Source organism: Tamandua tetradactyla, chromosome 17, assembly GCF_023851605.1.
Source record: "Tamandua tetradactyla isolate mTamTet1 chromosome 17, mTamTet1.pri, whole genome shotgun sequence".
NCBI lineage: Eukaryota > Metazoa > Chordata > Mammalia > Pilosa > Myrmecophagidae > Tamandua > Tamandua tetradactyla.
Window position 1 is genome coordinate 3919690 of NC_135343.1, and position 13615 is coordinate 3933304.

Consider the following 13615-nt stretch of genomic DNA (forward strand, 5'->3'; position numbering starts at 1 on the left):
GTGGTTATTGATTTGGTTGGATTTAAATCTAAGATCTTGCTCTTTGTTTTCTATCTAGATTAACTGTTCTTTGTTCCCTTTGTAACTGCCTTCTTTTGGATTGGGTATTTTTTATGATTCTATTTCAGCTCTACTACTGGCTTATTAGCTATACCTGTTTGTTTTGTTGTGTGTCTGTGTGTATATGTATGTGACTGCTTTAGCATTTATAAAACATATTGTTAACATATTACAGTCCACCTTCAAATAATATACTGCTTCCTGTGTATTACAAGAATCTTATGACTTCCACCTCTCCCCCTTTTGTCCTTTTTATTGTCCTATACCTTATTTCTACATATTATAAACCCCATAATACATTATTAGTATTGCTTTAAATAAATTGCCTTGTTAAAATAAGAAGAAATTTATTTTATATGTAACCATGTATTTTATATTTATCTTGCTCTTTACTCCTTTGTATAGATGCAGATTTCCATTTGGTATCATTTTCTTTCTGCCGGACAAATTTCCTTTTAATGTTTCTGGTAGTACATGTCTATTGGTGATGAATTTTCTCAGCTGTCCTTGCCTGAAAAGGTCTTTAATTTACCTTCATTTTTGGAAGATGTTTTTAAGAAGTTTAGAATTCTAGGTTTACAGTTTTATTTTTCAGTACTTTAAAAATCTTTCTCCATTGTCTTCTGGCTTGCTTGGTTTCTGTCAAGAAGTCTCTCTAACTTTCTAATATTTGCTCCCTGATATGTAAGGTGTATTTTTTCCTCTGTCTGCTTTTAACATTTTTCTCTGTTACTGAATTTCAGCGATTTTATTGTGATGTACCTTGATTTGGTTTTCTTTATGTTTCTTTTGCTTTGGTTCTTTGAGCTTCTTGGATCTGTGGGTGCACTGTCTTCATCGACATTGGAAACATTTTGGTCATTATTTCTTCAAATATTTTTTTTCTGCTCTCCCCTTTCCTCTCTGTCTTAATTATGCATGTGCTAGGCTTCATGATATTGTCCCATGGGCCATTTTTTATTTAATAATTTTTTAGTCTTTTTTCTCTATATATTTCATTTTGAATTGTTTCCTATTGCTGTATCTTTTCATCAAGTTCCCTGGTCTTTTCTTCTGCAATGTCTAAGTTATTGTTGATACGATATAGCACATTTCTCGTTTCACACATTGTATTATGTATGTTTCAGTTTGCTAAAGCTGCTGGAATGTAGTATACCAGAAGTCAGTTGGCTTTTAACATTGGGGATTTATTAACTTACAGTTTACAGTTGGGCATCAACAGGATGATACTGGACTCTAAAGAAAGGCCATCGGCACCTGGGACACCTCTGTCATGTGGAAAGGCACATGGTCCTTCGCTCCTGGGTTCCATTGCTTTCAGATTCTGGTTCCAGTGTCTTTCTCTCTGAGCATCTATGGCTCTTCTCTTAGTATCTCTGGGACTTTTCTCCCTTTGTGAGCTCTCTCTTCGGGTGTTTCTCTCTGATCTCTCGGGTTTTTCTGTCTTTTATTCTTTCCATAGAGGACTCCAGTGAAAGGATTAAGACTTACCTTAAATGGGGTGAGTCACTTTTCAGTTGAAATAACCTAATCAAAAGGTCCCACCCACAATAGGTCTGCACCACAGATGGATTAAAGAGCATGGCCTTTGCAGGGGTGCACGACAGTTTGTAACCAGCACAGTGTATTTATAGAAGTCCTTCTGGGTCTTTTTTTAAATAGCTTTTGCTCTTCTTCTTATTCTGTTCATACTTTGCTCTCTTGAACAATGCATTATATTTATGAGTTGTATAATATCCTATTTTGCTGATGCTATGTCATTTTTGAGTCTCCTTCTGTTGATGAATTTTTCTTCTTGTTATCACATTTTTGTGCTTCTTTGCATACCTGATAATTTTTTATTAGATGCCAGACATTTTGAATTTTACATTGGTGGGTGTGCTGGCTTTTGTTGAGTTCTTTGTGTATAATCTGATCTGTTCAGTTACTTGGTATCAGTTTGATCCAGTAGGTTCAAGGGCTAATTGGCCCTATAATGCCCTTCTGAGCACACAACTTGACGTCCCACATGTTAGGGAGGTTTTCCCACTCTGGCTGGTGGGAGGACTCCCTATTCCAGGCCCCCGATAAGCTCCGAGGGTTAGTCCACCTACTCCTGTTTAGTGACTCATTCCCTGGCTTCCATTGTTTCTTCACATTCATGGCCTGATCGTTTCTTAGCCAAAATCCCAGGGGAACCCTTGTGCTGCTCTCCAGAGTTCGCTCGTTCTCTCTCTCCACCCCCCCTCCTTTCTGTGCAGTGCTGTAGTATTTTGCCCTATAAATTCTAGCTGCCAGGCCTTGGTGGACCCTAACTCTTTTTCAAATATATTTACTGCTGCCCTGCTCCCTTCAGGCTTTGCCTGTTGCCAGGACCTTGGCCTGCACCTGTGGCCAGAGACCGAGCAGGGACCTCAGAAGCGGTCCAGCCCGCACAGTGCCAGGCTACGGTTTTTACAGGCATCTGGGGCCGCCCGAGTGTCTTGATGCTTCAGGGATGTGCTGGCTTCATGCACTTGACTGCACCCAGCGGGGTTAAATAAACAGATGGTCAGAATCATAATTGAAGGCCTCCGAGTGGCAGATGTCTGGAAGTAATTGACTTTTGGCTTTTTGAAGCCAGTATTGGATTTATTTTTCCTGTCATGTTGATTTTCCTAGTTCTGGGTTCCTTGGGGTGAAGATGGGTATTAAGGTGGGGGTGGAGGTATGAGCATGGAGCCGACTCAAATGCAGGATGTAGGAAATCCTCAAAGTGGACAACCCACTCACAGAAGAGTAGGTGTACACTACCTGCTCTGTCCTCTGCAGATGCATTGCTGAGTTCTCAGGGAGTTGCTCTCATTGCCCTCAAGCCCTGACTATCCATTTTCAACCTGTCTCTGCCTAGGATGAAGTGGCTACAAGATGGAAGTCAAGTCCTCTTTGGAAAAGTGCAGAGCGGTTGTGTCTACGTCCTCATCGATGCATCTCACTCCATGGCGGGCAAACTGGACGTGGTGAAGGACAAGGTCATTCGGTTCACCCAGGTTAGAGAGGGCTGCCTTGTCCGTGTACTTGGGGAGACCGTGTGAATGGATCACCACCAAAACCACTGGCAGGGCCTTTGAGAGGTGAGCCAGGGAGGTTTGCACTCAAAACATCCACAAAAAATCCACTTCGGAAAAAGCTCCCTTTTGCCACCTACAGAATTACCGTTTCTCTTTAGAAAGTGGACTCTTCCTTTGATGGGTCCACTCTGTAGTGCGTGGATTGCTTAAAGGAGTGCCTACATCCTTTGCTTCAGGTTTTCTTTGTCGTGATATCTGTGGCACACCTCCACTTCTGTTGTTTCCCAGATACTCTCCACCTCTTCCACGTGCTTTAAGTTCCTAGTGTTTATCTGGGATTCAGCATGCCCTGGTCCCAGGTTCAAGTGGGGGAAGCGGGCTGATGTTTAGGGGCTTCCCATCCTCGCTCTGCTCCTGCTGCTCTGAATTGTGTGACCTCAGGAAAAGTGCTTGTCCCCTACCCCTGCCCCGCCCGTGAGCGGGTGCCGGCGCCTCAGGCAGCAGCAGCACTGACGTAAGCAGTAACCTCAGAAAATGATTCGGGGAGTGTTTGAGAAACACAAATTACAGTGTTTACTGTGATAAGCCTTTCTTACAGACACGTGGGCCGGCTGGAGGCCAGGTGCATAGATCTGTAACTGAATAGTAGCCTCACTGGAGAGATGATGACTAAATAATGACAGTTTGGTATTTTCTGCAAGCGTATAAGTGCATGTGATAAAGTAACGTACATTCACACTTACACATGTACATTCGGAAAAGTCTTCTCAGCATCTGAGCTGCGTATACATTTTATTGAAATGACTTTTTTCCTAGGAAATATTTTCTCTATTGAATGCAATTTTCAGCTTCTAGAATGGAAAATAGATATCATAGATGCTGTTGTGGTTGAAATTTATCAAACTGTGAGCTTTCTTCACCTGGTCTTTTATTTATATGGTTTGATGGTTAAATAATAATTGTCTCTTTCAGGAACAGCTGAGATACAAAAGTAAATTCAATTTTGTGAAGTTTGATGCACGAGCAGTTGCTTGGCGGGAAAAACTTGCTGAAATTGATGAAGAAACCTTGACAAGTGCTCAGTCCTGGGTTAGAGGCATTGAGGTAAGACGGAGACTAAAGCTGGGAGAAGAACCCTGATCTTAGCACCTATCTCCTGATTCTACCGACAGGATAGAAACTCTTGAGAAAGCACTCAGCTCCCAGGAAGGCAGTGGCTTTTGCAGGGGCATGTCCTCTTTGTTTACGCAGGTCACCTTCCTCAGGCCTCACTGTCGATGGCGTACAGCCTGGGCACCCCTATATTGTATCTTAATTTTAAAAGCTGTTTTTCCAAATCCTATAGCCTTACAGATATATAAGACACACTAAAATTGAGAATAAGGACTGTTCTTAGTAGGTCAAATACAGGTCCCAAGCACCTTTGAAATAGCTCAGTATGTGAGTTTAGAGTCCTAGATTTCTCAGGAAGTTACAAGTGGGCATTGGCAGATCTCTGAATATTAACCAAAGCAGGGCCTGTGCTGCCATTGAGACACTGGGTTTCCCTTTAAAAATAATAGGGAATGAGGAAATCTGTTCTGTAAGATATCATAATACCTGTAAAATCTGCCTTATCCTGCAAAAAAGTATTAAATTCATACCCAACTTCTTAAATTTCTAGGATTAGATGACCTGGTACAGTTACTTGTGACGTTTACTCTTTCATTTTGCAAACTGTAGGTAATGGAAAATCTCCTTAATTCAGAGCCCACTAATTCAGGGTTTGTGCTAACAAGGTTTTATATATGTAATCTCATTGGATAAAAATATTAGTGGGTTCTGTTCTGCTTTATATAAGAATCACGATGAATAGTCATCTCAGTGGCTAAAAATATACTCAAAGTGTTTTTTACAAAGCATGATTCTGCCCTGTTCAGAAATCTTCCCTAATGTGCCCTTACCAATTGAAAGGTGTCAGTGAGTACTAATTCATTTTTAAGATGACTAGATACTTCTGTTACTCTTTTGGCCGGTTTGGTCCAGTGATCAACCTGGTAATTCAGGACCCCTCTTCTTGTGTACTGAGCCTGCTATCTGCTGGTGTCAGGAACAGTAATTCCCAAACAGGCACAGCCAGTCCCAGCGTCAGGGTGCATGGCCTGGGGCAGTGTCCACCTGGTAGATGAGGGGTGGGGGCTGGCCAAAGGCTGCTGAGCGAGCAGGTGCAAAACGGGTGCCAGCTCCTGACCATCTTCCCCATGCTTCGCTTGCTCTGGCTTTCTTCCAGCATTTTCCACTGGGAAACAGCCTTAACAGTGGGCTTGTTAAAGCCTGGCCTTAAGAGTGGACTTGTCAACACAGGCCCATTGAGATTGGGCTCAGAAGGAAGAGTTCTTCTGTTTATCGTCTGAAGTATGTTTTCGCTGCCCAAAGGAAGCTGGAGTTGTTTTTTTTTCTTATAACTTTTTAATACGAAATCATTTTAGATTTACTCAAGAGTTGCAAATGCAGTGCAGAAAATCCCTGTATGCCCTTCACTTGATACTAACATTTGACATACTATACTACAATTATCAAGACTGAGTTCAAGCTGATATTAACTAAGCTATGTTCTTTATTAGATTTTACCTTTTTTTAAAAAAAAAATCCCTTTTCTCTTCTAGGAGCCAATCCAGAATTCCACATTGCATTTAGTTGCAATTCTCTTTAGTCTGTTTAGAATCGGTGATGATTCTCCAGTCTTTCTTTGTCTTTTATGAACTTGACACTTTTGCAAAATACTGGCCAGATAGATATTTTGTAGGATATCTTTTAATTTGGTTTTGTCTGATATCTTCTTGTGATTAGATTAAATTGTAACTTTTGAGGAAGAATACAACTGAATGTGCACTTATTAGCACATGATACCAAGGGTAACATGATGACAGGTCTTATTTGTTTGGGAGAAATGGATCACTTCCTTCTCTCCATACTGCTGTAGTTGCAGCTCACATATTTTCATGTTTTGTTGTAATTTTCATTTAATTGTATATAATTTTTAATTTCCTTGTGATTTCCTTTTTGACCCATGGATTATTTAAAGCCTGTTGTGTAATTTCCAAATGTTTGGTGATTTTCATATTGAATTGCTGTCATTTATCTAGTCTGATTCCACTATGCTCAGAAGATATACTCGGGATGATTTTCATTTTTTAAACTTGTTGAAGTGTGTTTTATGACTTGGAATATGGTCTGTTTCTATAAATGTTCAATGTTTGTTTGAAAAGAATGTGTATTTTGTTGTTAAGTGGAGTAGTTCAAAAATGTCAACTAGATCCAGTTAGTTGAGATTCTGCATTTCCTCTATATCTTGGTAATCTATCAGCTGTTTCTGTTCTACCACAGATCAGAGTGGGGTAATGAAGTCCCCAACTATAGCTGATTTGTCTATTTTCCTTTTAGCTCTATCAGTTTTTGCTCCATATGTTTTGAAGCTCTGTTGTTTGGTACAGATATATTTAGGGCTATTGTCTCCTTGGTGGCTTGATCCTTTTATCATCCTATAATGTCCTTTTCAACCTGGTACTTTTCTTTGCTTTGACATCTACTATCTTAGTTTGCCAGGTGCTATGACAAATATCACACAATGAGTTCCTTTAAACAACAGAAATTTATTGCCTCATAGTTTTGAGGCTAAAATGAAGTTAAAAATCAAGATGCCAACAAGACTTGCTTTCTCCTGGATACTGTACACTCTGGTGCTGGCTGCTGGCAATCATTAAGTTGCATGCCTTGAACTTTTATTTATTTATTTTTTCAGTATTTTTATTGAGAAATCTTCTCACACATACATTCCATCCATGGTATATAATCAGTGGCTCACAATATCCTCACATAGTTAAGTATTTATCACCATGATCATTTTTTAGAACATTTAAATTACTCTAGAAAAATAAATAAAAAGAAAAAAGAAAAAACTCATACATACCATACACCTTACCCCTCCCTCTCATTGACCAGTAGTATTTCCATCTACCCAATTTATTTTACCCTTTGTCCCCCTATTATTATTTATTTTTTTAATCCTTTTTTTTTTTTTTTTTTACTCATATGTCCATACCCAGGATAAAGGAGAATCAGACACAGGGTTTTCACAATCACACGGTCACATTGTAAATGTTATATCTTTATACAATTGTCGTTAAGAATTAAGGGTATTGGAACACAGCTCAACAGTTTCAGATACTTCCCTCTACCCACTCCAATATACCATAAACTAAAAAGGGATATCTATATAATGCGTAAGAATAACTTCCAGTATAACCTTTCAACTCTGTTTGAAATCTCTCAGTCAATGAAAATTTATTTTGTCTCATTTCTCTCTTCCTCCTTTTGGTCAAGAAAGCTTTCTCAATTCCTTGATGCTGAGTTCGGTTTTATCCCAGGATTTCTGTCCCATGTTACCAGGGAGATTTACACCCCTGCGAGTTATGTCCCATGTAGGAGGGAGGGCAGTGAGTTCACCTGCCAAGTTGGTTAGAGAGAAAGGCCACATCTTTGGAAAAAAAGAGGTTCTCTGGGGGTAAGTAACTCTTAGGCCTAATTTTAAGTAGGCTTAGCTTTTATTTTGTAGGAATAAGTTTGGTAGGGACTATGCCAGTTTGAAAGGATTTATGTATGCCAAAAAAGCCATGTTTTAATCCTAATCAATTTTGTGAAAGCAACAGTTTCTTCTAATCCCTATTCAGTACTATAGGTTGGAAACTTGATTAGGTTATCGCCATGGAGGTGTGATTCAATCAGTTATGGATATTACACTTGATTAGATGGAGACATCTCCACCCAGTCTATGTAGGGCTTGATTAGCTTAATGGAATCCTGTAAAAGAGGAGACATTTTGGAGAGAGTTTCTTTTTGAGAGTGTGGAGCAGCTGTAGAACCACGACAGAAGGACGAGAGAACTACAGAGTCCACCAGCAGCGACCTTTGGAGATGAAGAAGGAAGACACCTCCCAGGGGGCTTCATGAAGCAAGAGGCCTGGAGAGAAAGCCAGCAGATGCCGCCGGGTTCACCATGCGCCCTTTCATCTGAGAGAGAAACGCTGAACATCATTGGCCTTGTCGAACCAAAGTATCTTTTCCTGGATGCCTTAGAGTGGACATTTCTATAGACTATTTTTGTTGGAACAATTTCACAGCCTTAGAACAGTAAACTAGCAACTTACTAAACTCCCCTTTTTAAAAACCGTTCCGTTTCTGGTATGTAGCATTCCAGCAGCTAATAAACTAGAACAAGGGCGAACACCAAGATCAAGGGCTTGGCCTATTGATTTGGTTGTCTCTACTCCTTGTGAGAATATCAGAAATTCCCCAAATGTGGAACTTGAATATTTCCTCCTTTCTGCCCAGTTTTGTAAGGGGACTTTGCAAATACTTTTTTATTCACTGCCCAAATTATTCTGGGCTATATCGGGGCATCACAGTAACCTGGACAAACCAACGAAATCTCACTCCCTATATAAGATTCCATGTACTTATGGTGTTCAACTAAACTGACCATACAAGTTAAATTAGGAAATGTACTATCCAAAATATAAATTTTGCACCCAGTAAACCTCTCTCCCTTCTAAATCTCTCCCCCCCCACACACACAGAAGTTGAAGTTTTAAAATATGGACAATGTGGTAGATAGATTCAGTTGTCAGCTTGGCCAGGTGTAGGCGCCTAGTTCTGTTGCTGTGGACATGAGCCAATGGTATGTGAACCTCATCTGTTGCTGATTACATCTGTAGTCAGCCAGGAGGCATGCTTGCTGTAATGAATGATGTTTTGATTTAACTGGCTGAAGCTTAAATGAGTGACTCAACATAGCACAGCCCAAGCAGCTCAGCATATACCTCATTTCAGCACTCGCAGCTCAGCCCAGGCCTTTGGAGATGCAGAAAGGAATCACCCTGGGGAAAGTTGTTGGAACCCAGAGGCCTGGAGAAAGGCCAGCAGAGACCATCCTGTGCCTTCCCACGTAAGAAAGAACCTCAATTGAAAGTTAGCTGCCTTTCTTCTGAAGAACTAACGGAATCATCCCCTTTTATTAAAAGCCAATCTATCTCTGTTGTGTTGCATTCCGGCAGCTAGCAAACTAGAACAGACGATATCCTTTATATTCTGGTATACCTTAGTCTTATCCAGATCAGCTTCATTAATATCTCTACTTGAAGTATGATCACTTTTTCAAATTTTGGGGGGTACTGCTGACTTTTATAGCTTCAGAGCTCTAACTCTGAGTCTCAGGTGTCACATAAATATCCGAAGTTTCTAGAAACAACCATGTTATGTTCAAATGTCTCAGTATCTCAGAATTTAGAATTAACAGTTACATCTCCTGAATATATGTGATTGCTGTGAGAGCTTACAATTTGGGAACCTTTACAGTAAGCCCCAACCTGATAACCCATGCTCTCAACTTTAGTTTATTGAGTTTTATACTATAGTTAGTCCATATAATTGAGGCATGATAATATTTGTCTTTTTGTTCCTGACATTTCATTCACCATACAGCTGTTAAGTTTCATTCATCTAGTTGCGTGCCTCACAACTTCATTCCTTCTTGTGTCAGCTCAGTAGTCCGTTGTATGTATACACCATAGTTCCCCCTTCCATTCCTGGGTAATTGTACCCTTAAGCCACCTCCATTCATTATTGATCACTAACACTGCCACCAGAGACACCAGTGTGCAAATGTCCATTCCTGTCCCCGCACTCAGCTCCTCCAGGTATATACTGAGCAACAGGGTTTCGGGATCATATGGCACACCCACCCCCAGCCTCCTGCAGAACCATCACTCTGCCCTCCAAGGGGCTGTACCTCTCAGCTTCTCTGCTGACAGTGAATAGGTGCATCTCTTTCTCCACGTTTTCTCTAGCACTTATTTCTCTCTGTTCATTTTTAAACAGTTTGATTCACATATCATACAATCCAGCCTAAGGGTATAGACTTGCTTTTGCCACCATACTATATCTGAAGACATTCCCTTTTCTTCCTCAAAGGAACCATACATCTTCCCCATACCCCCTGTCTGTTGACATTAGTTTTAGCATAATGCCTCTGTTATATTCAGTGAAAGCATATTGCAGTGTTACTATTGACTATAGACCCTAGCTTGCATTGATTGTACTTTTTCCCATATGCAATCTATTTTCAACACCCTGCAATATTGACATTCATTTGTTCTCCCTCATGCAAAAATGTTTTTTACTTTGTACATTTAATCATCATCATTATACACTCTAGGCATTCCTAAGTTATACCTTCTCAGTCTTTATCCTCTAATTTTCCTTCTGGTTTCGCGTATGCCCCCAGCCCTTCTCCCTCTATCATACTCACACTCAGCTTCATTCTGTGTACTTATATTATTGTACTACAACCAGGTAGTATTGTGCTACCCATTTCTGAATGTTGCACACTCTGTATTCCTTCAGCAGCAGTTGCATGGCTTGAATTCTTGCCATCCATTACATGGTGATGGTCTCTCCTTCCTCTTCTGATTCCTTCCTGTACTTTATAAGACCTTCAGTAATCTGAGTTAACACTCACCTTCGTTCGATTGGGCCACCCCTTAACTAAAACAACGTCTTCAGAAGGACCTGTTTACAGTGGTTCACACCACAGGGATGTGGGTTAAGATTAAGAACACATTTGTGGAGTGTGGGGTACACAACTCAACCTGTCATGTCTGCTTCATGTGATATTACTATAGCTGCTCCTTCTTAAAAATTGTTTGCATAATATATCTTTTCTATCCTTTTACTTTCAAAGTACATATTATTATGTTTGAAGTGAGTTTTTTGAAGGCAGTATAAAGTTGGGTTGTATTTTTGTCCACTTTCCAGTCTTTGTTTTGTACTTAATATATTGGGACCATTTACATGTAACTGTTGATATTTAAGGCTTAAGTCTCTTATTTTCTTGGTTTTCTATTTATTTCCTCTGTTTCTTATTTCTCTCATTTTTTCCTGCTTTCCTGTGTGTTACTGGAATGTTTTTCAGGGTTCTGTTTGTATTTATGCATAATGGTTTTGAGTGCATTGCTTGTGTAGGCGTCTTAGTGGTGCCTGTACATATGCGTAACTCATCAGCCTGCTGACATCAGTGGTTTACCACTTAGAGTCAAGTGCTCAAACCATACTTCCATTTACATTCCTTTACCATTACCACTTTTAAAATAGAATCGTCTGAAATGTTTCCTCTATAGTTTACCAGATTAGATGGTGTTAAACTTGCTTCGACCATAAATACGATTAAAGAAACACATCAGATTAAGGATAGTCTATTAGGTCTGCTCGGCTGTTGACCAGTTCTGCTCTTCTTCTTTCCTTTCTGAAGGCCCCACTTCCTTCTGTTGTTGTTTTCTCTCTAGTTAAAGAGTTTCCTTTATCCATTCTTTAAATATAGGTCTCCTATCAAAAAACAAATTCTTTGATTTTTCCCTTCATCTGAGCATGTCTTTATTTCCCCTTCATTCCTGAAGGATGATTTTATTGGATAGAAGATTTAGGGTGGACAGTTCTTTCATCATTTGAAAAATTCCCTTCTGGCCTCCATGGTTTTAAATGAGAAACCCTAATTGTTTGAATTGATGTTCCTTTATAAGTAATGTCTTGTTTTTCTTTGACTGTTTTTAAGATTTTTTCTTTGTTTTTAGTTTCAGAAGTTTAATATGTTGTATCTTTATGTGGATTTATTTGGGCTTTTCTGAGCTTCTTGAATTGTAGTTTTTACATCTTTCACCAAATCTGGGGAGTTTTCAGCCATTATTTCCTCCAACACTTTTTCAGTCCCACGCTCTTTCTCCCCTCTTCTGAAAGTATGCATGATTAAATTAAAAAAAAAAAAAACTTGTTCCAGAGATCTCTGGAGCTCTGTTGGGATTGGTGTTGATTGTTTTTCTTATTCAAGTCTGGTTTTCCTGCTTCTTTTGGTGAATATGACAAGTGATTTATATTTTCCTGGACAATTTGGTTACTATGTATTAAAAGAAATGAAACAAAATAGACTTTCTGTGACTGAGAAATTTCAAGTGAAGTCAGGAGCTCACTCTGGAGGTTAATTTTGTACAAGTCTCAGGCAGGGTACGAAGCCTCAGACAGCTCCTGAAGACCCCGAGGACACCCCACACCAAACTAGCCACAGGAGGAAGAGCCCAGGCAGCGGCTAAGCTGAAGGGTGAATGGAGTACCCCAGATATCCACCAACCACAAACCACTGGTGTCATCTTCTTTTCCTTTAAACATCCTTGCCTGGAAATGCCAAGGCAGGATACAATTTGGGTTGCTCCCTGAGTCTGTGCTCCCCAAACTGAAGTTCTGTGACCCTCAAAAATGTGGTTATTGCCTTGCAGTTTGGTGTGTTGTTTCTCATTGAGGTGTGTTTGGAGAGTCTTATTCCCATTTTAATCTCACTTAGTAGATGTGACGGAGTTTAGGTTCAGCATGTTTGTTCTGGCCCGCTTTTGTAGACGTGGGTTCCAGGGGCAGGTTTCTGAAACCAATACAAAGCTGGTCTGGTCTGCCTTGTCCTGGTGCTGCTGGGAGCCCAGCCGCCCCTGCTTGGTCCTCCGGAGGGCGTGGGAGGCCATGCTGTAGGCTGCTGGCTGGGCAGAGCTGCTGGGCTGGGCTCCTTGTCCGCAGGTGGAGGGCAGGAGGCACATGCCTTTGCTATCATTGGGTTGGAGCGCCGGCCAGTGCCCAGGCGCGCGCCCTGGACTGGGGGCTCTGGTGGGGGCTGGGACGGCCCAGGGTTTCATCAGGGCCAGGGTTGCTGGTGGAGCAACCCACTGGGGCCTGTTGTGAGCTGGATGGCCCAGTGCTCCCCTGCTGCCCTCAGGTGTACAGGACCCCACTGGGCCCTGGGTATGGACTCGGGTGCGTGGATGGCTCAGTGCTCCCCTGCTGCCCACAGGTGTACAGGACCCATTGTGGGCTGGATGGCCCAGTGCTTCCCTGCTGCCCACAGGTGTACAGGACCCCACTGGGTCCTGGGTGGACTCAGGTGGGAAGGATGGCTCAGTGCTCCCCTGCTGCCCACAGGTGTACAGGACCCCACTGGGTCCTGGGTGGACTCAGGTGGGAAGGATGGCTCAGTGCTCCCCTGCTGCCCACAGGTGTACAGGACCCCACTGGGTCCTGGGTGGACTCAGGTGGGAAGGATGGCCCAGTGCTTCCCTGCTGCCCACAGGTGTACAGGACCCCACTGGGTCCTGGGTGGACTCAGGTGGGAAGGATGGCTCAGTGCTCCCCTGCTGCCCACAGGTGTACAGGACCCCACTGGGTCCTGGGTGGACTCAGGTGGGAAGGATGGCCCAGTGCTTCCCTGCTGCCCACAGGTGTACAGGACCCCACTGGGTCCTGGGTGGACTCAGGTGGGAAGGATGGCTCAGTGCTCCCCTGCTGCCCTCAGGTGTACAGGACCCCACTGGGTCCTGGGTGGACTCAAGTGGGAAGGATGGCTCAGTGCTCCCCTGCTGCCCTCAGGTGTACAGGACCCCACTGGGTCCTGGGTGGACTCA

General features: G+C 41.9%; 1 protein-coding gene across 1 annotated transcript in view; it reads left to right on the plus strand.

Moving 5' to 3' along the window:
* VWA3B (von Willebrand factor A domain containing 3B) overlaps nt 1–13615 on the plus strand; it is a 147821-nt gene that overhangs the window by 71351 nt on the left and 62855 nt on the right. Inside the window, exons 11-12 of the mRNA XM_077133819.1 lie at nt 2930–3068; nt 4062–4193. Of these exons, the coding sequence (XP_076989934.1) occupies nt 2930–3068; nt 4062–4193 (271 nt within the window). The remainder of the gene's footprint in view (nt 1–2929; nt 3069–4061; nt 4194–13615) is intronic.